The 25,658-nt window shown below is 41.9% G+C and overlaps 2 protein-coding genes across 3 annotated transcripts in view; one reads left to right on the top strand and one right to left on the bottom strand.

Annotated features, from left to right (window-relative positions):
• The window catches only part of LOC131458707 (protein phosphatase 3 catalytic subunit alpha-like), a 34,462-nt gene extending 18,454 nt beyond the window's left edge, over positions 1-16,008 (bottom strand). The window contains exon 1 of the mRNA XM_058627914.1: positions 15,768-16,008. Coding sequence (XP_058483897.1) covers positions 15,768-16,008 — 241 coding nt within the window. The remainder of the gene's footprint in view (positions 1-15,767) is intronic.
• cxxc5a (CXXC finger protein 5a) lies at positions 7,923-24,248 on the top strand. 2 transcript variants are annotated; one of them, XM_058628349.1, is made up of 3 exons: positions 7,923-8,270; positions 15,791-16,801; positions 23,272-24,248. In XM_058628349.1, the coding sequence occupies exons 2-3, from the start codon at positions 16,007-16,009 to the stop codon at positions 23,311-23,313; spliced, it is 837 nt and encodes a 278-aa protein (XP_058484332.1). In that variant the 5' UTR covers positions 7,923-8,270; positions 15,791-16,006; the 3' UTR covers positions 23,314-24,248. The 2 variants fall into 2 exon arrangements, with proteins under 2 accessions (XP_058484332.1, XP_058484331.1); XM_058628348.1 differs by having other exon boundaries at positions 23,269-24,248.
• The last annotated feature ends 1,410 nt before the right edge of the window (positions 24,249-25,658 follow it).

Below are 25,658 nucleotides of genomic sequence, written 5' to 3'. Positions count from 1 at the left end.
AGAGAGAGAGAGAGAGAGAGAGGTGCACTATCCCGACTTGGCGGCGAAGGGAACTCCCACGCTAATGTTCCACGGGACTGCCTGGTGGTGCCATCAGATGGACGCTTTAAGACGGGGTTGCCTCCCCACGCGCACACACACACACACACACGCGCGCACACACACACACGCGCACGCACCATTGGATATTTACTCAAATGTTGGAACACATTTTAAAATGAGAGCGAGAGGGAGAGAGAGTGGGTGTGTGTGTGTTACGTCCCCTGTAAGCAGGCGCGTGCGTGTGCGCACCCACACGTGGAACGTGCGCTCAGATTGATCATTGCATTGATTACAGTGACATTTCACTTGGTGGCGACAAACCACCATTAACTGCACAATCATTAAATAAATACATGATTATTGTTGTTGTTGATAGTTACAGTAGTTGTGTGTGTGGTTGAGTCTTCAGACCACACGAGCACATGTTACTGCTCTTCAACAAAAAGCACAAGGCAACAAAAGATCCACAGATACAGAAGAGGTCAAAGGCTACGCTTACTGATCAGCAGGAAACACGCAGGTGATCCACAGGTAAACAGGTGAAACACATGAGGGCGGGGCAGGTAATCACAGAGGAGGAAGCTGAGGCAATGGTTATTATTTCAAAATAAAACAGGAAACAGAACATGATACTACTTAGGATGTTACTATGATATGTTAATAAGTTAAAGTAAATCAAACAAATGGATGCTCTTTAAATAAATTAATGACATGTGTCACATTTACATTGGTAATGATCTAAAAGAAATGAAACTTTTAATGTCGACAATAACAGGATTTATACAGTAAATGTATGTTTTTATTATTAGTGTGGGTTAGGTTAACCCTAACTTATAATATACTTGAACATAAGCAGAAAGATCACTGTTTGTCGCAGTTCCATCAAACCTCCAGCAGAGGCAGACAACATGAACTCTCTCTTTCTTTTTATTTGGACAGAAATGAGAGATTTAAAGAATATTTCACATCATGGATACCTTTCATAATAGTTAGCCCTTAGAACACAAACATTTGATTACAATTTCTTTTAAAATCAAGCAAAAATGTGCAGCAAAAACCAAACACGGATTCTTTAACAGAAAAAGTTAGATATTATTAGAGTGAAATGAGTTTTACAAATTTTATTAAGAAAAATACAAGCACAACATTTTCTTTTAGATCTCAGTGTGGAGCCTATATTGCTGTCTTACTTTGCAGTCCATGACACACACACACACACACACACACTGTTGTGACTGCATGCAGGAAACTCAGTTGGAGCTGCAGGGTGAATGAAACAGCAGCTGTGATTGTATTTCCAGTGCTCCTGTATGAAACTGTCTCACCGTCCTCACGTCTTGCCCATAGTGAATATAAAAGGTGTCTCTCGTTGTTATTTCAGGAATATATATATACCTGTAATATTCCACACGTGTGGATTATTACATGTGCGTAATATTCCACATGTGTAATATTCCACACTGTAGAACAGCAGAAGTCTTTGAATCATGAATATTTATAACCAGCGTTGTCTGATAAGCTGTAAATAATAAAATAAAATAACTTGTTCACATGTTACTCTGTTACCAGCACTATCATATATTCTTAGATGAGATTACTGCAAACACGTTACAAATGTGTCTCCTTTTTCTTAGTTTCTTATTATTTGGATGTAACTGTAATTCCTACTGAAATGATTGAACATAATTATATTAATGCCTCTTATTTGACTCACTGTTACTTTAAACATTTCCTACTATTCCAGAGTTTAGGGTCCATCTTGCCACTAGATGGGGCTCTAACCTTGACTTGAACAGCAGCAGCAGCAGCAGCAGCAGCAGCAGCAGCAGCAGCAGCTGGTGGCTGGTTAACTGTTACATGACAGGCAATGTTTCGATGTAGATGTGACACCATATATCTGTTCTTGTATTATTGTCATGTTTTTCAGACTGTGTTTAGCATGCAATTAGTGGCAGGATGACATCAATGTGAGGCTGTGGTTCTCTGCATAAAGTATGACTGACTTAAAAAAACACAAACCATAACACACACACACACACACACACACACACTGTGGGATCTCACTGAACTACAGCAATAATAATAAAACACAGAGGATTTTATGAGTGTGTTTTTCTCATGTTCTTCTTTAGTATTTGGCCAAATAATCATACTTATCCTACAGATGTCTTATAGACCAAAGGAAGGGTTTAACGCGTCTGATTTAGAGCCTAAAATACCTCATGCTAGTAATGTGTAAGGAGGCAACTTTTAAATAAGGTTTAGTTAAAGAAGGCTTTCCAGCACTGACCTGTTGGCAGTGATATTTGCTGACTCCTGTCCTCCTGTTATTTACTCAGCTGCACATTCCCATATAATTAACTCATGGCTAATTATATACCCTGTAAACAGCAGAAGCAATTCATTAAATCACAGGCCATAATGTATGGTATTCAATTAAAGCACAAGTAAAATGTGTTAGCTCATAAATGCTAACAATTAAGAATATTACTCATACTCAACATTTGTCAAGTATCTGTAAATGAATCATCATTATTACATTGATTAATGAAGTGTTCTACATCACCTATTATATACATTATTATTCATATGTTATACATATTATATATATTATTATATATACAGTATGTTCTCTGGCAAAGATATTCCTCTCTCTCAGATGAAGGTAATCTGGATTCAGAGTTGATGTTGAATTTGTTTATTATTTTGACAAATTAGAGGTAAAACCAGCATCGTGTTTAATAATTCAGTCACTGATTTGGTGTTGTTATGGTTTTGATGACTGAGTGACCTGGGGATAATCCATGCTGAGTTTTTGTACATGGTTAGTTTTAGCTGAGGACACCGGGAGAAACTCACTGTTCATGTGAATCTACAGCTCATTGCTCTATCGTCTAACTTTAAAAACTAACTTTAGTTCAACCCTGGAACTGTTTCTCCTCAAAATACAACAGAATAAAAGCAGAGAAATGGATGACGTCATGGAGAAGATATTTAATCAACAGTGTTTTTCAAAGTTCCTTGTGTTTTAAGACTTTGAGGAGAGAATGAAAGAGTTTGAGAAAATTCCCTCATGGTGTTGTGACTGCTGCTTGTTGCCATGATGTCACCATTCACATATGTTTCAGTTTGGAAAAACACATGTTACAGATATATATATATATATATATATATATATATATATATATATATATATATATATATATATATATATATGTATATATCTATAGAATGATTGAATATTTACTCCACTGAGCTCAAAATAGAAACAAGACAGCAGCAGGGTTATATTATGGGATAGTGCAGCGACAGACTGACTGATGATGTTTATTGATGCTGATAAGGTTCAGTGCTCTTTGTGATTGGAAGGAAAAGTGTGAGTTGTTGTAACGATGATCACTGGAGACTTTATTTCACAGGTTTGGAGAAAGCTGATGTTCGTGTCTCCCTCTGCTCCCTTCATCCCTTATGTACCTCTCATCTTCGGGGTTTTCCTACGGTGCTGGTCATGTGTGCAGCTGGGGACGGAGGCCATGCAACGCTAATCCTTCTCCTCAGCTCAGGAAAGTACCCTGCCTCCCTGTGCAGAACGAAAACAACAAAGAGCTGAGTGTGGCTGCAGCCTCCGGGGTTCAGTGCACCCACCAGAACATGTCCAAGAGTCACAGCTTGCTCCCATCTACCCATGCATAACTCCACTCCTCTCTCATGCTTTCTCTCTTTGAACCTCTTTGCAACCTGAGAAAGACTCGTATGAAGGAAATGTGTTTAATTGTCCTGCAGGACTTTAAAATGGCACAAGAACCACACAAAAGAGCCCAAAACCAGGTTGCAGACACATTTATTTCTATATGTTTTATAGAGAATAACATTTGCTCTCATTTTTATCTCTCGGCCTTAACTGTTGACAGGAGCATGTAGGCATATTAGAACCTAGTTAAAAGAATCAATGGCAACATTGTCTCTGTGTTAACATCATATTATTTAGCCTGTAGTGACACAGCTTTTACATCTGTTCTGAAAAGAGATCATTTAATACTGAGCTCCCAAAAACTCTGAATGATTTTCACCAAATAAATAGCTTTTCTGTACGAGTCTGCGTTTATGAAGCAAGCTTTCACCTAATTCATTAAATACGGACAATCCTCGATAAGGCAGGATCTCTTTATTCATCATCATCATCATCATCATTATTATTATTATTGTTATTATTATTATTAATAATAATAATAATAATAATAATAATAACAATTAAAATAATGTAAAATGAATCAATGACATGCAGGTGGGTGGTCCTGGCTGTTCTTCTACAAACGGACCCTCAGTCAATAAACAATACACAGAATCTTTATTGATCCAAAATCACAGGATTCAATTTCACAAAAAAAAAGAAAAAACAAACAAATAAGTGACATGATGCATGAACTTAAAATGACGTAAATGCTTGGATAAGAACACAACAACACGCTGTTAACAGAACGTCCACCACTGTCATGTGACCAGGACATGAGTAAAGGCTGAAGCATTGTTTTTTTTTTTTAAACGTTTAGTTATAATTAGGTTGAATTACCAGCTTTGTTGTTTAGACAGGGGTAAAAGACTGTGTTGGATTCTACATTGTGATATTGATAAAGGAATTCAAATTGATGTTTTGATTTCTGTATCTGCACAAAAAAATAGTCATTTCTACTGCAAACAGTTCCAAACAGCAACTGTCTATGCTGCAAAGAAACCTGAAAAACACTACAACACACACACACACACACACACTGTGTGGGTGTGTGCCTTACTTCCTAAACGACTGTTCTAATTTATAACATTGACAGATTGTTTTGTCTTATTAGTTCACGATTATTGTCTTTTTTATGCATAATTACGGAGAAATGAAAAACAAACCAGAGTTCCTTGGACGTGCGCTCATACTTGGCCGATAACAAACATTGTGGTTGTGATTTTTAAAAAAGAGTGGGACAATAAAAACAATTCAAAATGTGTCAATATCAACAGATGGTTTCTGGGATGGAGAGATTGCCTCATGTCATCTGTTGCATATGAATTGCATATGTGTGTCTGTGTCCACAAATGTTAGTATTTTACACTCATTTCAAACTTCATTCATTAACAAAGCGTTGTGCTCGTTCATGCAGGACACCATAGTCATAGATTTATCATCATTGTACACAGAGTTAGTACCTTTAAAGCATAATAATCATTTGAATCTTATAAAGATTCAAATGTCATCGAGCTCAGGCCGCAGGACTGTGTTCACACTGAGCGCCAGTTTTCTGCAACAACCTGTCGAGTGCGAGTATTCATGCGGAGGAGAAAATCTATTTCTGGTAAAGTTTACAGTCGTCTTCTTCTACTTCCAGGTCAAAGAGCAGCGAGGAGCAGAAAGTCCCACTCCAGTCCGACTAAGGTTAGGGTTACGTATATACAGTATATGTAGGAGTAATCTGACTACTATTGTCCAGGTATGTTAGTCTGATTAAGACTAGTTTGATTTTAGTTGGACTAACGTGTTCACATGACATTAAGAAAAGCAAATTATGTTCCTGGGACTTTGAACATTATCTGATTAAATGATGTGGTTTGTTTTGCTATAATTTGGACTTTTGCTAGTAAAATCATGTGAAAGGTTTTTCCTAGGGTCTCTCTCTCTGTCTCTCTCTCTCTGTCTCTCCCTCTGTCTCTCTCTCTGTCATCAGCTGCTGTGATATTTTCCAGCCTCCACCGCCTCCACCGCGCAGCTCGATCGATTCGCATTGATTGTCCCTGACGAGCTGCTCCACTTTCTAGCCAATGTCAGCCAGTCTGCGATCGGGAAGGAGAGAAATGAAGGAAAATGTGTGCCGCCCTGGCGGTGTCATTTCCACACACTTGGGTTGGCCGCCTGCCAGCAGACAGGGGCGGCGGGAAGAGCTGGACTGGACTCCAGGGGCTGAGGGAGCGGAAGAGAAAGCAGCTGAGACCAGCACGTGGTCAGCTTTCCATCATGGCCCATGGATGAGATCAGTCCTCAGAAGAACATGCAACATTTCTGCATTCACATGTAAATACTGTTTATAATATAAGATGTTTTCTAGTAAAATCATGTGAAACTTTCACATGATTTTACTAGAAAAAGTCCAAATTATAGCAAAACAAACCCCATCATTTAATCAGATAATGTTCAAAGTCCCAGGAACATAAGATAACCTAGGGTTCTCAAACTCGGGTGTCTACTTTGGTCAACTGAAATATATGAATGATATGAATAATAGATTTAAGACGATAGAATTATCGTCTTAAATCTATTATTCTAATCATTTCAAAATAAAAGTTAGTTATAAGTTAATTTCAAAATGTAACTATTAATACAAAAACTAAGTGGTGGGCTGCATGAAACTGATTGGGGAACTATCTTCTTCTTCACAGTTTTTGATTTGTTTCTGTAAGTGACGTGGTGTTACAGTGCCACATTATTAAAGATCTATAAAAGTCTGCATTTATTTTCATGGTAATAGACTCTGACTAAGTGTTTATGCACAGTTTCACCACAAAGTCTCTTCTCTGAGTGGTGAGTCACTCAGGTTGTGGATCCAGTAATCCTGATTCACGTGCACAGCACAGCACAGGACAGGGAAGGAGAACCAGGTGCAGGTGCCACGTCCGTCCAAAAAAACCTTCCATGAATAGCATGATACAAGGATACAAGGATACAAGGATACAATAATACAAGGATACAAAGATACAAGGATACAAGAATACAAGGATACAAAGATACAAAGATACAATGATACAAGAATACAAGAATACAATGATACAAGGGTACAAAGATACAAGGATACAAGGATACAATAATACAAGGATACAAGGATACAAAGATACAAGGATACAAGAATACAAGGATACAAGAAGGATACAAGGATACAAGGGTACAAAGATACAAGGATACAAGAATACAATGATACAAGAAGGATACAAAGATACAATGATACAAGAATACAATAATACAAGGATACAAAGATACAAGGATACAAGGATACAAGAAGAATACAAGAAGGATACAAGAAGGATACAAGAATACAATGATACAAGGGTACAAAGATACATGTTAATATGTTATTAACATGTTAATACAATAGAATAATACAAGGAAACAAGAAGGATACAATAATACAAAAATACAATACAACACACTATTACAAGGATACAAGAAGGATACAATACAATAACACAAGGACACAATAAGGATACAAGAATATAATGATACAAAGATACAAGAATACAAATATACAAGGATGCAAAAATACGACAATACAAAATACAGGAATTGTATCATTGTAAATGCAAGGATACAATAATACAAGGATACAATATTACAAGGATACAATGATACATGGATACAAACTCCTGTAAAAAACTGTGTTATTATTATGGTCTTTCTAGTATTATTCGATCGTCAGTTACTTCATTGTTTTTTTTATTTACAGTTTATGGATAAAATGCAAATCTGTATAATAACAACAACACTTCTTCTTCTTCTACATCAGTGAACGGGTCAAAGGTTGAGAGTGACCATCTTTACTCTTTACTCGCTTTTATTTTGTCACACCTCCTCCTCCTCCTCCTCCTCCTCTGTGTCTCTCCAGCTGTCCTGAGATCACTCTGAACCCCATGGCCTCTCTCTCTCTCTCTCTCTCTCTCTCTCTCCCTCTCTCTCTCCCTCTCTCTCGGTCTCTCTCTCCCTCTCTCTCGGTCTCTCTCTCTCTCTCTCTCTCTCTCCCTCTCTCTCCCTCTCTCCGTGTGCGTGTTTTTTTTGCCTCGGCTGCTGAAGCCGCGCGCGCAGAGAAAAAGTCCACTTCGGTTTTTCCGCGAAGCTCCAAAAATCTATGAAATGTGTTTGCATGTTCGTGTGCGCGAGCGGGGATGTAGAGAGGTGGGATTGCGAGGAGCGAGGAAGCTGGGGGAACCCACGCGTTTCAGCGTCTGAGAAAGTCAACGCTTTTTTCCAACAATTGACGGCGAAGATTTTTATTTTCCTTTTGTCGTTCGTCATTAAGACACACACACACACACACACACACTGTGGAGGATTGTGTTCCCGGTCCATGAGCTTTTTTCTTCCTGCCTTTTCTCTCTTTTTCTTTTTTTTTGGTGTCACCATTCTGTGCGGCGCAGGCTGAGAGACACGGAGCGCTCGGACTGTGGGAGCCCTCCCCTCCCCTCCACTCGGATCTGCTGTGGTAGGTGCAAATATATAAAAAAAACGGGCCCGTGTTTGCAAATATGCAGATACATGGGTGAGCAGGGAGGAGGGGAAGGGACTGGGGGGAGGAGGGGGGAGGAATCATACTTTAGTTGAAGTCTGCTCAAAGTTGGGATGTCATCGTCTTGTGATATAGGAATGATCCACTCATGTTAAGCTGCTCGCGCACAAACCCACCGGCGCTCACATCACACAGTCCACACAAAAGACACCTCATTTCATCAGGGAAACAACAACAACAACATCATCATCAACAACAACAACAACAACATCAACAACAACAACAACAACAGCAGCAGCAGCACTGCCTCACCTGTGAAGGCAGTGATTTCATGCGTAATTGTGCCTCAGAAATGAAGGAGACATCCATCATTTTATTATTTATTTATTTAAAGGACTAATTCACGTGTCTTTATTGTGGACCAAAGCCCGGCACTGGTTTGTTGTGGATCAGCTGTTAATGACGCGCTCTGAACTCGATGCTGCCAATAAATGAAAGAAAATGATCGACGCGCATTAGTGTGAGGATCACGCTCTCTCTCTCTCTCTGTCTCTGTCTCTCTCTCTCTCTCTGTCTCTGTCTCTCTGTGTCAAACTTTTATTTAATCCTCTGTCACGGGATGGATGTCACAGTTTCCCCCCTCGTGCGTGAAGAGATCATTTATTTGATCTATTTACATTCCAGATGTGAAAATCGTCTTATTTTCCCAGCGGGCATCATTAGAAACTTCCCGGGTAGTTTTCACCGCGCTCGCGCTGACTGTTCGCCTCTGCAGTCCGTCAACAGCAGCACGCGCGCAACTCCAGGTGTTTGCGAATCATTTAGTGCGCACAGCAACTTTTTGTGCGCGCACACACACGCACACACACGCAGCCTTGACTCCATTGTCACCACGTTTTTTCACGCAGTAGCGGGCGCGCGCGTCCGTCCGTCGCCAAGAGGAACAGCGGTGTTTGTGTGGACGCTGCGTTTGCGTCGCGCGTGGCCGGAACTCACCCTTTCATTTTCTTTGTGAACACAGACAGCTGCACAAATCCTGCCTGAAGCAAAGCGCGGGAGATTTATTCCTCCTCCTTTAAAAAAAAAAAGAAGAAAAAAGCTGACAGTGATTACCTGGCACCTGCGCATGCAGTGACGTCATTGAGGGGAAACTTACTCGAGAGTTGTGGCTCGTGACTGATGCGCACATCGGTCATAAACACAGGCTGACAGACCATAATGCTCCTGTATTAACTTTGACGCCTAATTGGTTTAAAAGAGATTAACTGTCAGACTTGATGTGTGATTTCAATTTGGCGTTTAATTAAAAATGTAAATAATTCAGGGTTTATTGTTGTTTACCGGAAGTTCAGAAGTTCACTGCATGAGAGTTTATCACTGATCTGTTTCACTGGACTGTGTGTGTGTGTGTGTGTGTGTGTGTGTGTGTCATGCCCAGTTAAGTTGAGCTACAGTTAAAGCTCCATGTCTATGCTGTTCAGCTGGACTTTTGTCTTTGTCTCAGTGTAAAGTACCACAGTGTCCACGTGTGACATCACACACTAAAACATGGTTCTTATTTAGAGTTTGTCACCATCACCTTCTATTTGATTAGTTTCTCTGACAGAAGATAAACTGTGTCTCTGTGTCTCTGTGCTGTAAAAGAAGCTCTGCTCTGGATTTTGCCGTGTTTTTTTTCTTCTTCTTTTATTTCTGGGTCAAAGTCCGGGGGCAGCATCACACTACGTCACGGTGCGTCATGGAACGTCACCGTACGTCACGCTACATCACACAACATCACAGCGCGTCATGGAACATCACGGTATGTCACGATACATCACACTACGTGAAGGTGCGTCATGCTATGTCACGGTATGTCATGGAACGTCACGGTACGTCGTAGAACGTCACGATACATCACACTACGTGAAGGTGCGTCATGCTATGTCACGGTATGTCATGGAACGTCACGGTATGTCGTAGAACGTCACGATACATCACACTACGTGAAGGTGCGTCATGCTATGACACGGTATGTCATGGAACGTCACGGTACGTCGTAGAACGTCACGATACATCACACTACGTGACGGTGCGTCATGCTATGACACGGTATGTCAGGGAAATTCACGGCACGTTACGATACATCACACTACGTCACAGTGCGTCATGGAACGTCACGATCAGTGTTGGGAGTAACGGCGTTTAAGTATAAAGCGTTACTAACGGTTTTATTTTTTCAGTAACGGAGTAATCTAATTAATTACTTTTCCTATCGTTGCAACGCCGTTACCGAGAATGTAAAGTTGCGCGTTACTTGTGTTACAATTCGGTTGAATGAAGCGCAGCGGTGTCGGGCTACAGTATCTGACAGCCACACATCAGCTGCCGGGAGAGAGCAGGGGTGGAGATGATTGATGACGACACCGTTGCAAATGCGATGATGATAGGCTGGGTGGACGGGTGCCCTGCTCACGCTGCCTCACTGCACGCTCTAAGACAGAGACAATGGCGACGAGCCGGGGAAGCGTAGCGTTTTTTAAGAAGAAATATCGACACTACTTCTCCCTTACCGAGGTAAAATGAAAGAATGTATATGTAACGTGTGTTGTGACTTGTTATGTCGTCAATAAATTCAGATACACGCAGTTTCCTTGGGAGCTTCTGCTAGCCACACTTTATTGTTTGTTTACATCCTAGCATGTCATGACGTACTTCCTATTTCTGGTGTATCAAAATAAAAGTCAGTAGCATTAAACATTACAACGTGCACACTATGTCCGGGGAAAAGGAGTTTGTCCACGTCAACCTCGAGCAACTCTAACTTAATGAAGCATTTGTGGGTATTTGTACTTGAATGCAAAGTGTGTGAATATTGTTTATTTTCAATATTTAATTTAGTTACTTTACTGAATATTTAAGAGTTGGACAGTGCCCTGTTTATTGTGCAAGGGTATACAGATACAGAGATTTGCACTAGTGAAAGGCCACATGTTTCCTTTGTTTCTCTTTAACCAAGTTTACATTTGTGTGTCACTTCAATTCAAAGTTCAAATAAATACCAAATGCTCTAAAATACTGTACATAGGGTTTTTATTCTTTATTCAGGTATTATAAACATCTTTGACATATAGGATGTTAAAGAATGTAATAGCGTTATAGAACATAAAAAATAATGTCAGTTACTTTGCTGAGTAACTAATTACTTTTACAATGTGGTAATTACTTTTTGGGAGAAGTAATTTGTAACTATAACTAATTACTTTTTTAAATTAAGATGTCCAACACTGTTCACGACACATCACACTACGTCATGGCACGTCACGGTATGTCATGGCACATCACGGTACATCATGCTACGTCACGATGCGTCGCAGTACATCACGGTACTTCTCGGTACATCACAGTGCGTCATGCTACGTCACGATACATCACACTACGTCACAGTGTGTCATGGCACGTCATGGTACGTCGCGATACAGTACATCATGCTACGTCACGGTATGTCACGGTATGTCATGGCACGTCACGATACAGTACATCATGCTACGTCACAGTATGTCACGGTATGTCATGGCACGTCATGGTACGTCGCGATACAGTACATCATGCTACGTCACGGTATGTCACGGTATGTCATGGCACGTCACGATACAGTACATCATGCTACGTCACAGTATGTCACGGTATGTCATGGCACGTCACGGTACGTCTCGATACAGTACATCATGCTACGTCACGGTATGTCACGGTATGTCATGGCACGTCACGATACAGTACATCATGCTACGTCACAGTATGTCACGGTATGTCATGGCACGTCACGGTACGTCTCGATACAGTACATCATGCTACGTCACGGTATGTCACGGTATGTCATGGCACGTCACGGTACATCATGCTACGTCACGATACGTCACGGTACATCTTGGTACATCACACTACGTCACAGTGCGTCAGTGGGTCAGTGGGTTGCCAGACCAGCTGTGTAAGAACCTCCAAAAGAAGAAATTTTATTATATTTAGTGTTTTTAAAGAAAACTATTTTTAAGTGGTTATACGGGGGTATACGTTTATATGCTGTGTGTGTACGTGTTGTCAAGCTAAGATAAACAGCTAAGCCAAAAAGCTAAGCTAGGCTAATAATTCTGGCTGTAGCTTCATATTTAGCAAAGTAACACAAAGGGTGGCACTGATCATTTCTTTCTTTATTCCTTAGTAAGGGTTAGGGTTAATGTAATGTAGTCCCTTAAATGCTGGTTTGACCTGTTTTATATAAATCAGGTATGTATCACACTCTACAGCTCAGCCTGAGCCATTTTCATTCAGTCAGTACACAATTATGAAGACGTCAAATATCTGCACAGCATATTTATCATGGGACTGAAGACAGCAGCACACGCTCAGTGACAACAGCACAGTGACATCAGCACAGTGACATCAGCACAGTAACAACAGCACAGTGACATCAGCATAGTGACATCAGCACAGTAACAACAGCTCAGTGACATCAGCATAGTGACATCAGCACACGCTCAGTGACAACAGCACAGTGACATCAGCATAGTGACATCAGCACACGCTCAGTGACAACAGCACAGTGACATCAGCATAGTGACATCAGCACACGCTCAGTGACAACAGCACAGTGACATCAGCACAGTGACATCAGCACAGTAACAACAGCACAGTGACATCAGCACAGTAACAACAGCACAGTGACATCAGCATAGTGACATCAGCACAGTAACAACAGCTCAGTGACATCAGCATAGTGACATCGGCACACGCTCAGTGACATCAGCACAGTAACAACAGCACAGTGACATCAGCACAGTGACATCAGCACAGTAACAACAGCACAGTGACATCAGCACAGTGACATCAGCACAGTGACAACAGCACAGTGACATCAGCACAGTGACATCAGCACAGTAACAACAGCACAGTGACATCAGCACAGTGACATCAGCACAGTGACAACAGCACAGTGACATCAGCACAGTGACATCAGCACACGCTCAGTGTTATTTTTGATCTTTTATTAAAGGTTATTATCTCTGTGATTTTTGAAATGATTCTCCACTAAAACAAAAGCAGAGTTTTCTAAAAGAAGAGGTTTACTGTCATGTTTACCTTGTTAACATGGTTTCAGTCGTGTGCACATTCACTGACAAGAAATTAGATCTTTGCCGTCTGATACTTGCACCTATTTTTATATGGAGTCAGCCTGTGGTGCCAGATATTGGGTTAGGGTTATTATGTTGTTATTATGTTGTTATTATGACGTTATTATGATGTTATTATGATGTGACTGCTGAATGCAGTGTGTTTATTAGGTCTTCAGTGTGAAGCACAGCATTAATGTGACAACATCTTGTTTAAATGATAAAACAGCACTGAAGCATTGACTGTCAGACAGACAGACAGACAGACAGACAGACAGACAGACACAGGACGTGTGGTTCACATAAAGACATCAGCCTCTTCTGTAAATGATGAGATGAAGAGATTTGAAGAGCAATGATGCTGCTGTGGAGGAAGAGTGTGTGTCAGGGTCAGGTCGGACAGCAGATGTGCGTGCACACACACACACACACATTGGTGATCGTTAACGCTTCATATCATTTGACATCAGTTTCAGTCAAATATTGTGTTAAGTCTTTAATTTGCTCAAGAATGAAGAATGAAAGTGATGTTTGTAGCAGTGGTGTGTGTGTGTGTGTGTGTGTGTGTGTTGCTGGGATTGATACAAAGTCATCAGAAGATTGTGCTACACTTTCTGTCAAGTTTTCACAAATAGTTTTTGGAGTGCTCGTTGCTAACTGTGTCATTTCATTGCCAACATGAGAACTAATTTATTCTTTCTTTCTATTGATAATGTGTCACTTCATTTATCACATGGAATATTCTCTGTTATTCAGAGATAGATATTCTCTCAGGAAATAGTGTTGTTATTATAATTGTACAGCTGTCTTTAAGTGTCAGTGAAAAGTATTTATAACTCACCACCAGATATTTAAGAGTCCAATATTCAATAAACTCACACACATCCCCTTGTATCACTGTGATGATGATGATGATGATGATGATTATGCATTCACTCACTCACTCACTCACTCACTCACTCACAGCTGAGCAGAGATGCAGTTAGTGAGGAGACGACCGTGGTCGGTGCAGTAACTGTGGGGCTGACGGGCTGCGTTGCTGGCTCTGGTTCACTGGCGCCACATCCCCCTGAGCTGGTGAGAATGTGGGGGCTGTGCTCTTGCCTTTGAAGCTTTACCTCCCACTAATTCTGGCCTTCCAATTTCCACACACTGCACAGACACCCCCCCCCCCCCCCCTTCTCTTCCCCTCCCTTTCCCTTTGTTTCCCTTATAAGGACTGGCCCGGCCATTTCCTCAGCTTTTCTGTGGGAGGTGGCGAGCGTGTTTGTGAACACGGACAGGTCAGGAGAATCACAGCTAACGCTAACCCAACACAAACGCACTGAACTCTTCACCAGACCACATATTATATTATTATAAAACAACTTCACCTTCCTCAATCATTCTCTGGACTTTTTGAAAAGATCTTTACCAGAGAGAGTAGAATAAGACATTTGCTGTCTCGTATGTTTATAATGATGTGACATTATATTTTTTAATAAATCATTCATATCAAATGAGCTTACTTTCTAAATCAGCATTTACAGGTAAACGCTTATCACACCACTGATGTCTAAAGGAAACCTGAGCGTCATTTGAATAATATTCATGAAATGCTTCTATGTATGAATATTTAAATGCACTTTTCTGTAAGATTTTAATAGTTCAACCTAGAGCTCTGTTTTACTTGATAACCAAACAGAGAGAAGTTTTGCTCCCGTCTGCTTTTAGATGGACTTGATGTTTTAAATTGTGAAGCAGAGCAGATTAGAGCTTTTGTTTTGATGTGGTTACATTTCAGTCAATAATATGAGCACAACTTGGTCTGTGCTTGTAAACTTAAAACGCTGGGATGATTCCTTTAATAATCGATTGAGAAAAATGTATTTCTATGGAGGCTATGAGCATAACCAACTCTTATTCTATACTTATATGGGTTGATTTTGTTGTGTTAGCGAAAGCCTGAGTGACATTTTCATGCCAGTATTTATTTAAAATGTACAAAGTCATCCAGGAATGGAAATACAAAATGTTCTTTTTCCTCGCACAGATGAACAACATGGGTAAAATCAGCTGCATGGGAACTCTTGACTTGTTTTTAGGTTGGAACTCCTGAAATCACGCCGTCGTGCCTTCACTCAGCTCAAGCTGAAAAAGACAAATGTTTGTGACAGAAAAGCTGTAAAAACCAAACAGGAAATAGTCAAAGTTGGCAGTGAGCGAGCCAATCCAATGGATTATGTAGCTAAATGTCATTGAGAGCAAAAACTATGATAATATGAATGTTGCTGATGAACGTGTGAAGCCAACAAAAGTGTCAAATGCTTTGGTGAAGCTTAAACACCTCTCTTGTCTCCTTGTGTAAAGTTTCCAGACGACCCATGGAAGAGCGTGGATGAGGGCTGAGCTGTAGAGCGGGCAGAAGGCTGTGGAGCCTGTCTGTTGTTGACCGGTCCATCGAGGCGAGGAACCACACCTGCCAGGACACATAACGGACCGAGGAAAGGTCTCTGCTCCCCCTCCTCGCTCACCCCTGCCCCCTTTCCACCCTCACCCCCAACCCGGGCTCGTGCACTCTGGACCATGTCTGCCAGGCTGTCGGAGGGGGGCCGGACTGAGGACCTCGAGAGGCGTAGCTGCAAACAGGACTCTCCTGTTACTGAGCGTAGGAACCGCAGTGGCATCATCAGTGAGCCTCTCAGTAAGAGCCTTAAGAACTCCCGCACCCTCTCGCAGTACACAGCAGTCTCCTCTGCCACCACTAATGGCCACACGGGCAAAACTGAAAGTAAGAGCCACTCGGCCAAGCCTCAGCCACCCCCGCAGCCCCAGCCCACTGTCTCTGCACTGACTGCAGCCAAGTTGGACCGAACCCTAGAACAGGTTCTGGAGGGACAGAATGGCCTGCTGCACTTTGCCCAGGCAGCAGCTCTGTTAAAGCGGGCTGGTATGGAGCACATGCTTCTGCCTGGGGGCATGGGAGTGGGAGTTGGCGGCGGAGACGCAGGCTCAGGGGCAAGCGACTTGGAGGGTACGTCTGTCACGGACGCCGTAGGTGGTCCTGTTGACTTCCCATATGGAGTAGGAGGTGGCTTCCCCTTCAACCCAGGGCTTTTCATCATGACGCCGGCTGGAGTGTTTCTGGCAGATAGCGCGCTACACATGGCCAGCCTGGCCGAGTACCCAGCGCAGAGCGAGCTGGCCTCCGCTATCAACTCCGGTAAAAAGAAGAGAAAACGTTGCGGCATGTGCCCACCTTGCCGGCGGCGGATTAACTGCGAGCAATGCAGCAGCTGCCGGAATCGCAAAACGGGCCACCAGATCTGCAAGTTTCGTAAATGTGAGGAACTGAAGAAGAAGCCCTCTGCTGCTCTGGAGGTAAGAGGGTGGTGATTATGATGTTTGATCAGGTGCATTCATCATTACCTTCAAGAGAAACCTACAGTATATACTATATACTATATACATTATACACGTTGAGTTTACATTAAATGTGAAGCTGATGCATAACAAAGAACTGGAACTTGATTGTGATCCCGGAGCGTGGATGACAGGGGTCGAGGTCTGTGCTGATGTGTGCTGGTATGTGCTGGGTCTACACAGAGGAACGTTCACATGACTTTCAGAGTCACAGGGTCGGTCATGTGATCTGGAGTTTAATCCAGCTTGGTTTCCTGTCCACAGGTCGACCACTGAGCGTTGATTGTCTCTGATGTCGTATCTGTTCAGATTTCTGAGTCGATGTCGCTCAGTCCTGGTCACTGATTGGCTGGATTATCTTGTGTCGTCGCAGAGGGTTGGGGTTAAGGCTCTGGAAGGCACCAGCACTTCTCTGCGTGCCGTATCTTTGAATATTTTTAACTTAGCAACTGATCACGTGACAATTAGGAGTGATTAGCCAGGACTTGCAGAATTCATCAGTAAGAAGATTATTGGACTGACAATTGTTTGAACTAGGGCTGCAGCTAATGCTGGATTATTTGCATTATGGATTAATTGGTTGATTATTTTCTTGACTATCCCAGTAGTTCTAATGTAAAGAATATGGATCTGTGTTTTCCTGACCTGTAATCATGATGCTCTCAGGCGTTTTGTTTTGTCTACAAACCAAAAGGACTCATTTTGTAGTGGTTTCTTTGTTATGTGGAGCAAAGAAAGCAGAAATGAAGGAGCTTGTTCAGTGTGAACTGCTCTTACACGTTTAATCTGTCCACCATAACGACATCATCACCATCACAAGTCGAGATTTTTACAGATAGAACTGATGCAGTTACGTCAGAGAGGCCCCGTCTGTCTGCTCACATTTACTTCCTGCTTGTGCCTTTTTGTCCGTATGATAATTGTAAAGAAGTGTGTGCACATGTGTACAGTATTGAATGTTTGAGTGTGTTTGTGCATATAATAAGGCCGTCAGAGCGTCACTGTGGCACACTGTGACACACTGTGACACACTGTGACACGTCCTCACACTTCCATTAGACTGTGTGGCCGGACAGAGCGACCACTCATCCACCAATCATCATCAACTCCTGATGAAGTGATATATGATAACAGTGAGAATATCTGAGCTTCGTAGATCACAGAGTGACACTTTGGCCTCTGGTTTGTAGACTGAACGTTTTGGGGTTCAATTCCCACGCACTGACTCAGGCCATCACAGGGAAATGCTGTTTAAAGGAATAGTGAAGAATTTAAATGTGTTTAGATGAAGATCATATTTGTTTCCTGTCAATAATTTGTCTTTTATTAAGTAGTGACATGTGTGTAGGCACATGTTGATGCTTCAAGCTAAACAAGAGCAGTCACTGTTTGATAAACAACGACATGTTTGAGTCATTTCGAAGCAAAAGATGTCAGGTTGACGTATGTTAAGAATTCTAATATATAATATTTATTATTATAATTTATAATGACAGTACCGTAACAACATGTTAATACTGTTGTCACTTGATGACCCACACAGGCAGTAGATTGCGTCAGATTGATGAGAAGCTTCATTTGTCTCCAACAGCAGTGTGATTATTGACTTTAGTCCTTGAACCTCGCACACATTTATTTAAACTCCTGACATTTTACTTTTGGAAATCACTACTGATGAGAAACAATGTTTTTTCTGTCATATGGATGTAGTCTGTGTGTCTGTCTGTACATATGATCATCAACACTTGAATAAAAAAAAAACCCCTGGATGATAAATGAGACCAGCGTTCTCATTCAGTCAGGAATCATCCCAGACGGCCTCAGTATTAACCTCAGTCAGCAGGTGATTAGATCAGAGCCGTCATTGAGCGTGATGTCATCACTACAGCTGAAATGTCATGAGGAGGATGAGCTGAGAGTCAGGAGTCCATCACCACATGTCATAGTTTCATAGTCTCATCACTGCCTTTACAGCACAATGAGGGTGACTGAAGCAGCACCTGTGTCATATCCTCATGGATTTGTGCAGCGAGCATCAGCTGCAGCTCCAACAGCTCCAACAGCTCCAACAGCTCCCGAGTGTCACATTGGCCTTCACTCATAAGTCCATCTGCTGCCTGTGAAAGGGCCGGGACGTCTTAGTTTGTCTCTGCATGTTGAAAACGTGCGAGTAAAGAGATGTCGGCGGTGCATTGAGAGGTTATGACCGTGTGTTTGTAGAAGCGCGTGTGTGTGAGCGCGCACGCACACACACGCACACACACGCACGCACACGCACACACACACACACACACACACACGCACACACACACACACACACACGCCGCGACACAAGCGCGGTCCAGCAGCACTGTGCTTATTTTAAGGGTGTTGACGGTTTCCATTGAAAGCTCACGGCAGCTCAAAGAGGAGCGTAAAATTGGCAAGTGAGGGGGAGTTAGCATGCTGAGGCCTTTGCCACCTCACAGCTCAGCGGCTGAAGATGTCTGGATTTATTCTGGGAATTCTACGTGTGCTCTGTGTCTGTGTCAGTGATGCTGTTCAACTACATCAGGATTAGGTTGTTGTCGTCTTTGTCTATGTCACTGTGTTATATACAAGGCAATATCTGAAGTTATTATTGTTGTTGTTATTCAAAATGCAATATTCTTTACTGTCACTTCACATGCTATTCATACAAATACACACATTGAAGCGAAAAGATGTTTGTCACCAACTTCTGACAAAATACAATGTAATAAATAGAAGGACAAAAACAACTAGAACCTTTGAATACTCGAAAAAGTGCAAATACAGTAAAACACAGTAAATACAAACGATATCATAATATTCCTAAGATATTAATAAAACATAAAAACCATAAAACTTCATCCAGCGATAAAACAAAGTCATTTCATGAAATCTTCTACAAGTTCAAGTTAAATTGTTGCAGCGTTTTTAATAAAAAATAAGTAAAGATAATATTTGTATCCACATACTCTGTCTTCAGTGTTGCACGTGGATGTGGGACAGTTTCCTGTCCAGCAGACGTCAGGACACTGAGACACTGTGTGGACAGACAGGGGGACGAGGTGGAGCACTGTGAGACACTGTGAGAAAATCACAGAAAACATTGATGATGTGAAATGAAAGTATTTTATTATTGAAGTCAAGTGTCAGTTTAGTGATGGATGAGTTATTGTTATGGATTTATCGTCCATTCAATTAACATTCTTAGCATTGTGTCAATTAGGGTGAACATAATGAGTTGATTCATTGATAAGTTGAGTGCCGGGAAAGTAATCTGACTCTTTAGATCGTGTTTCATTTTTTAAGACGATAGAAGAGCATCAAGAGACTATTTATTTAATCATGAAGACAATAATTACAAGATTATTTGAGAATGTGAACATTGTTTAGTACATTTTCTTAATGATCAATGGAGCAAGACTTCAGTATAATTAAACGTGAAAGCCTTTTGTTACATTTGTTACAGTGAATTATAATTTGTTTAGTTTTCACTCTCAGATAAAACGGATGTTTTGAAAGAACATAATCGATGATGGTGATTGAACTCAGTGACACACGATGGTGCTGATTGGTCAGCTGTTTGAACCTGTGTAATCAGCTTCTGTTCCTGAGCTGCTGCCATTTTTGCAATGATTGCACATGTTCAATAATGAGGAAAATGTGTTGATTCTCGTCGTGGTCCAGATTTGACATGTGTGGCAGCTGCAGGTGTTGCTGTCGTCTTGACTCTTCAGCTCCGTAGAAAAGGTCATGACAGAGACGACCTTCAGGTTTTTGCTTCTAATTCATTTGAGATAAAAAAAAAAACAGCAATTTAAGAGAAATACAATAGACAGCGCTGCATATTCACTGATTCCTTTAACAAATGAAGTACAGTGAGTAATGACCTCGTATGAAGCGTTTTATTTTTGTCAGCAGGAGTTGACTTTTAAAATGGAAGTAAATGAAACCTGGGGAGCAGGAACCCCACTATCACTCAGCTCCATGTCCACTCATGAACAACAGCACTGCTGATTCAAGGGTGGAAGTGGGCTAGAAAAGTCATTATGTGCAGTTTATGAACAAACTCCTGTCAACTAATGACTAATGAGCCGTTTACCTTCCAGTTGCCTTCGTTGAAAAGTTACTGCAGCTGTGACATTTGGAAATGACACAAAAACATTTAAAATAGAATTTTAACTGACTTTTAAATAAGAAAAGCTCTGTTTTAACATTCAAACCACGACCACGTCACATTTTTACAATAGAGCACTTTCGATACATCAAACTGGACTTGGAAGTGGATTTACACTGATTATTCAGTTCAGTTCAGTGTGTGAGTGAATTCAGACACGAGTTCAAGCGTTACCTCCGTAAAGAAACATGTGAATCACCGTGAATCCTCAGCTCCACATGACGCTCTGTATTTCTCTGTAGCAGTGTTTACATTTCACTTTGCCTGCACGCACACACACACACACACACACACACACACACACATATATTTAACACCGTGCTAGTAAAGCGAGGCGCGTGCCGACAGACCGGGGTTTGACTTAATCATCCTCGTAAAGTTTCGGACGTGGATTCCACTGCTCAAAACACCTGCTTCTTCATCTGTTTGACAGGATAAAAGCGTCTTGCCCCGCCCACCCCTGTGCTGCTGCTGCATACACAAATGATCCCTCAGTCAAGTCTAATATGGTGTGTTTGCACTAGGAACAGTAGTAAAGAGTGAGGGTGAGGACCACAGTTTGGTCGAGACAAAGCCACAAACAACAGTTGCTGGACGTCCTCCATTGTTGTTCACTGTCGTCACGCTACAGTACAGAGTACAGAGTACAGAGTACAGAGTACAGAGTACTGAGTACTGAGTACTGAGTACAGAGTACAGAGTACAGAGTACAGAGTACAGAGTACTGAGTGACCGAGGGCTTTGCTGTACCATGGTGGAAGACACAATAACATCATCAGAGATTAAAGACAGTCTGTCCTCTGTATTAATATACTGTCGCTGAATGTACTCACACACCTACAGGTATTTCAGTTTTTAAACCTTCTGCTGGGAAAACTTCATCTGAATCATTGTGTGTGAGAATCAGAGTTTTAGCAGTCAGTGTTTGGTGTGATTTTTTGGGGGTGTTTTGTGAGTGTGGGTTAACGTGCCACTGTGTGTGGAGGTGTGTGACTGTGCTTGAATACATATTGGTTTGGTGTGAGAGTGTGTGTGGGTGCATAAATGTTTGCTGAGCTCCTCCTGCCTCCAGGCTGAGCTGCTGACGGAACAATCCATGCTGCACAATTGAGTCGTAGAGGACGCCAGCCGTGCTGCGGCTCCGGGGACCCGGGTGGCGTTCTATCTCCTGACTGGCAGGCCGCTCGCTGCTGAGCCCTGCAGCTGCACGCATGTGTGCCGCTCCTGCTCAGTGCAATCACACACACAGATAACCACAGTGGGAGAGGGGGGTGTGTGTGTGTGTGTGTGTGTGTGTGTGTGTGTGTGTGTGTGTGTGGGGGGGGGCAGAAAACGACATCATCAATGATGATGGTGGTGTGGGAGCACAACGTGTGTGGTGGTTAAATAATAAATGTGGCATATCAGGCTTTGTGTGAAGCCAGGACCGAAGCCTGTTCCTGTAGTGCGTGTGTGTGTGTGTCTGTGTGTGTGTGTGTGTGTGTGTGTGTGTGTGTCTGTGTGTGCGTGTGTGTGTGTGTGTGTGTGTCTGTGTGCGTGTCTGTGTGCGTGTGTCTGTGTGTGTGTGTGTGTGTCTGTGTGTGCATGTGTGTGTGTGTGTCTGTGTGCGTGTCTGTGTGTCTGTGTGCGTGTGTGTGTGTGTGTGTGTGCGTCTGTGTGTGTGTGTCTGTGTGTGTGTGTCTGTGTGCGTGTGTGTGTGTGTCTGTGTGCGTGTGTGTGTGTGTGTGTGTGTGTGTGTGTGTGTGTGTGTGTGTGTGTGTGTGTGTGTGTCTGTGTGTGTGTTGATTTTACCACATACATTGATGCTCATCCAGAGCTTGATTTGCTGATTTGCTCAAGTGGTTGATTGACGTAAATAATGAAAGTTGAGTTGACGTCTGTCAGCTGTTGAGAGCGGGGACACACGACAAGTCACTGACTGACACTGACACAGCAACATGAAGCTAGACGAGGCGTTAGGTTGGAGTTTGACTGAAAACACAGAACTGGTTCAGCAGCGACTGGATCAACACTTCCCATCCTCATCCAGGGTGTGAGTCTGATAGTATTGCTTGACAGAGCCTTTTTTGTCAGGTGAAGGACAAAGACAACAAATAATATTCTGTTCTCAAAGACTGAACAGAGAAAGAAGAATAACAACATGAATAAAGAATGTATTTAGCAAAAATGTGCTGCTGTTCATTAACAGACTTCCACCTCTCCTCCCCTCCCCTCCCCTCTCCTTGTCTTCTGTTTCTCCAAGAAGGTGATGCTTCCTACAGGAGCGGCATTCCGGTGGTTCCAGTAGGACTCCTCCTCCTCCTCCTCCTCCTCCTCCTCCTCCTCCTCCTCCTCCTCCTCCACTCCCTACCCAAAGCTCTGCCATCAAGTGCAATGCCAACTCCTGGATTATCTCGGGAACAGACACTGGCTAATAAACAAGCAACAAATAAAATTGTAGAAAAAAAACAAACATTTAAAAAAAAGAATTGGGTAATGGATGCACCTAATTATTCCTTGAACCAAAAATGAAGCATCTATGGCAACTTTCATTCCCTTTTCTATGTTCCCGTTTTGGTACTTTTGTCCTTTTTCCAGCAGTTTTTTTCTCTGTTGCTTAAACATGGAACTGCTCATGACCAGAAACAGAAATGATGGACTGAGTGTGGACAATCAACTAATTTCTGTGTTTGGTGTTAATGTTGTTCATGTGTGGAAAGATACAGTACTTGTGTAGAGAATGTAAATTTACAGCTATATTTTAAAACTAGTGGCTAATGGCAAACATTAATGTAATTCTTCACCGTCTTGTTTCTTTAAACCCTCGTCTATTTTATGATTGACTTCGTCTTCAGACCAGAGCAAAGAACGCGTGGTGTGAGTGGACAGAGGTCACTACTGTAATCTCCTCCTCAATAGTTCCAAACTTTACTTTGAGTGAAAGTGGCAGCCTTATGTTTCTGTGGCCCTACTGAGCATGTGCCAATGCTGCTCAGGGCAAAAGCACTAAGACACAGCACTTGGTCTGCGTCAACCCTGCTGAACGCACTGAGACAAGATTACATTTTTTATTATTGTTATTATTATTATTATTATTTTGTTGGTTTATTTGTTACAATTTCATGATTTTCTTATGTTGCTGGGTAGCTACAGCTTTTACAAATAACCAATCTTTGTATTTGTTTAGAAAATTGGACTGGTTTTGTGAATAAAAAGGAATGCATGTATTTGTGTCAAAATTGACAGCTCTGATGTTTGTCTGTTCATCTATTTGCATGTTTGTTTTCAAACGCTGGTTCGACTAAAGAAATCTTCAGTATGTTTTCCACAATTTTTTTTTTTTTTCAAAAAATGATAAAAAGGAGAAGTGGTTAAAGGTATGGATCACCGTCCTGTCCTTGCTGTGATGTAATAACTTTATATCATTTGGTGGAATGACTGATGGAGCCTTGCTATGCTAAAATGTAACCAAAATGATTTAAAACAATGTTTGAATAAGAACACCTTTGATTGCAGTGTTTCTTCAAAATGCATGAAAAGTCCGGAAAATCCTCCTAAATGTCATTTTCCTCGGATTATGATTTGGTTTTCACACGAGTCCACGACGACGGAGTCCCCGACGACGGAGTCCCCGACGACGGAGTCCCCGACGACGGAGTCCACGACGTTTACAGCAGAGAATCATTCACAGCCATGGATTCCTAACGTCAGCATGTCATAAAGTAGCCTGGATAAAAAGTGTGTGTATATGAGACACACGCTGCTGCCTGAGGCTAACCCAGAACTAAGAATTTATTGAACAGCCACAAGGGGGCAAGAAAAAAGAACTCTGTTTAAATGAAAGTCTAATGAAAATGAGTTTGAACTTTTTATGGTATCACGCTCTAGTTTCAGGTTTTCGTCCAATTTAGTGGAAAATAGAAAATAAAGTGACAAAGTCACCATCATCAAAACCTGCCTAGTTACAGGTGACATCAGTGAATTTCATGGTGTTCACAATGCTTCATGACGGGAGTTTGTCCATGTTTAAATACTTTGTTATGTTTGGATAAAACATTTCAACCTTTAGTTTAACTTGAGTTCTATTCAGTGAATGAATGAACATTTGTGTGTTTTCACTCTTTATTAATGAGTGAATATCCACAGCAGTGGAAGTGTGGTGAGCTCGTGTATGAGCTCATGATCAGCTTGGCGAGTGTAGCTATATAACCAGCCCCCCCTCCGTGACAGTGCTGGGCTAGTGCCATCGCCATGGCAATATGTGTGTGTGTATGTATGTGTGTGTGTCTGGGGGGGGTTCGGCTGAGGCCTTTCATTATTAATGTGCACCGCAGCGTCCTTACCTCCTCTGAGCCGCACAGCTCACTGCCTGACCTGCCATCCGGGGGGGGGGGGGGGGGGCTTAGGAGGCAGAGATAAAGAAAGAGAAGTGAGCCAGAAAGAAAAAAAAAGAGCCAGTGCCACAGTCACACAGTGTGGAAGCAGGAGACGCTAACACGGCTGTTATACATTTAAACATTTACACATTTATACATTTAGGAGTGAGGCAACAAGCGTCACATGAAGAACAAAACTGTGGGTGTGGTTGCAGGTGAGTGTGTCTCCTGTCTACTGAGGTGGAACAGCCCAAGAAGTGCGGGGGGGGGGGGTCCC

Source organism: Solea solea, chromosome 4, assembly GCF_958295425.1.
Source record: "Solea solea chromosome 4, fSolSol10.1, whole genome shotgun sequence".
Lineage (NCBI taxonomy): Eukaryota > Metazoa > Chordata > Actinopteri > Pleuronectiformes > Soleidae > Solea > Solea solea.
This window is presented reverse-complemented; position numbering and strand designations above follow the sequence as displayed.

Coding starts and splice junctions, on each gene's coding strand:
- cxxc5a (XM_058628348.1), top strand. CDS start 16,007: ATGTCTGCCAGGCTGTCGGAGGGGGGCCGGACTGAGGACCTCGAGAGG. Junction 16,802..23,268: donor AGCCCTCTGCTGCTCTGGAG/GTAAGAGGGTGG, acceptor TGTTTCTCCAAG/AAGGTGATGCTTCCTACAGG.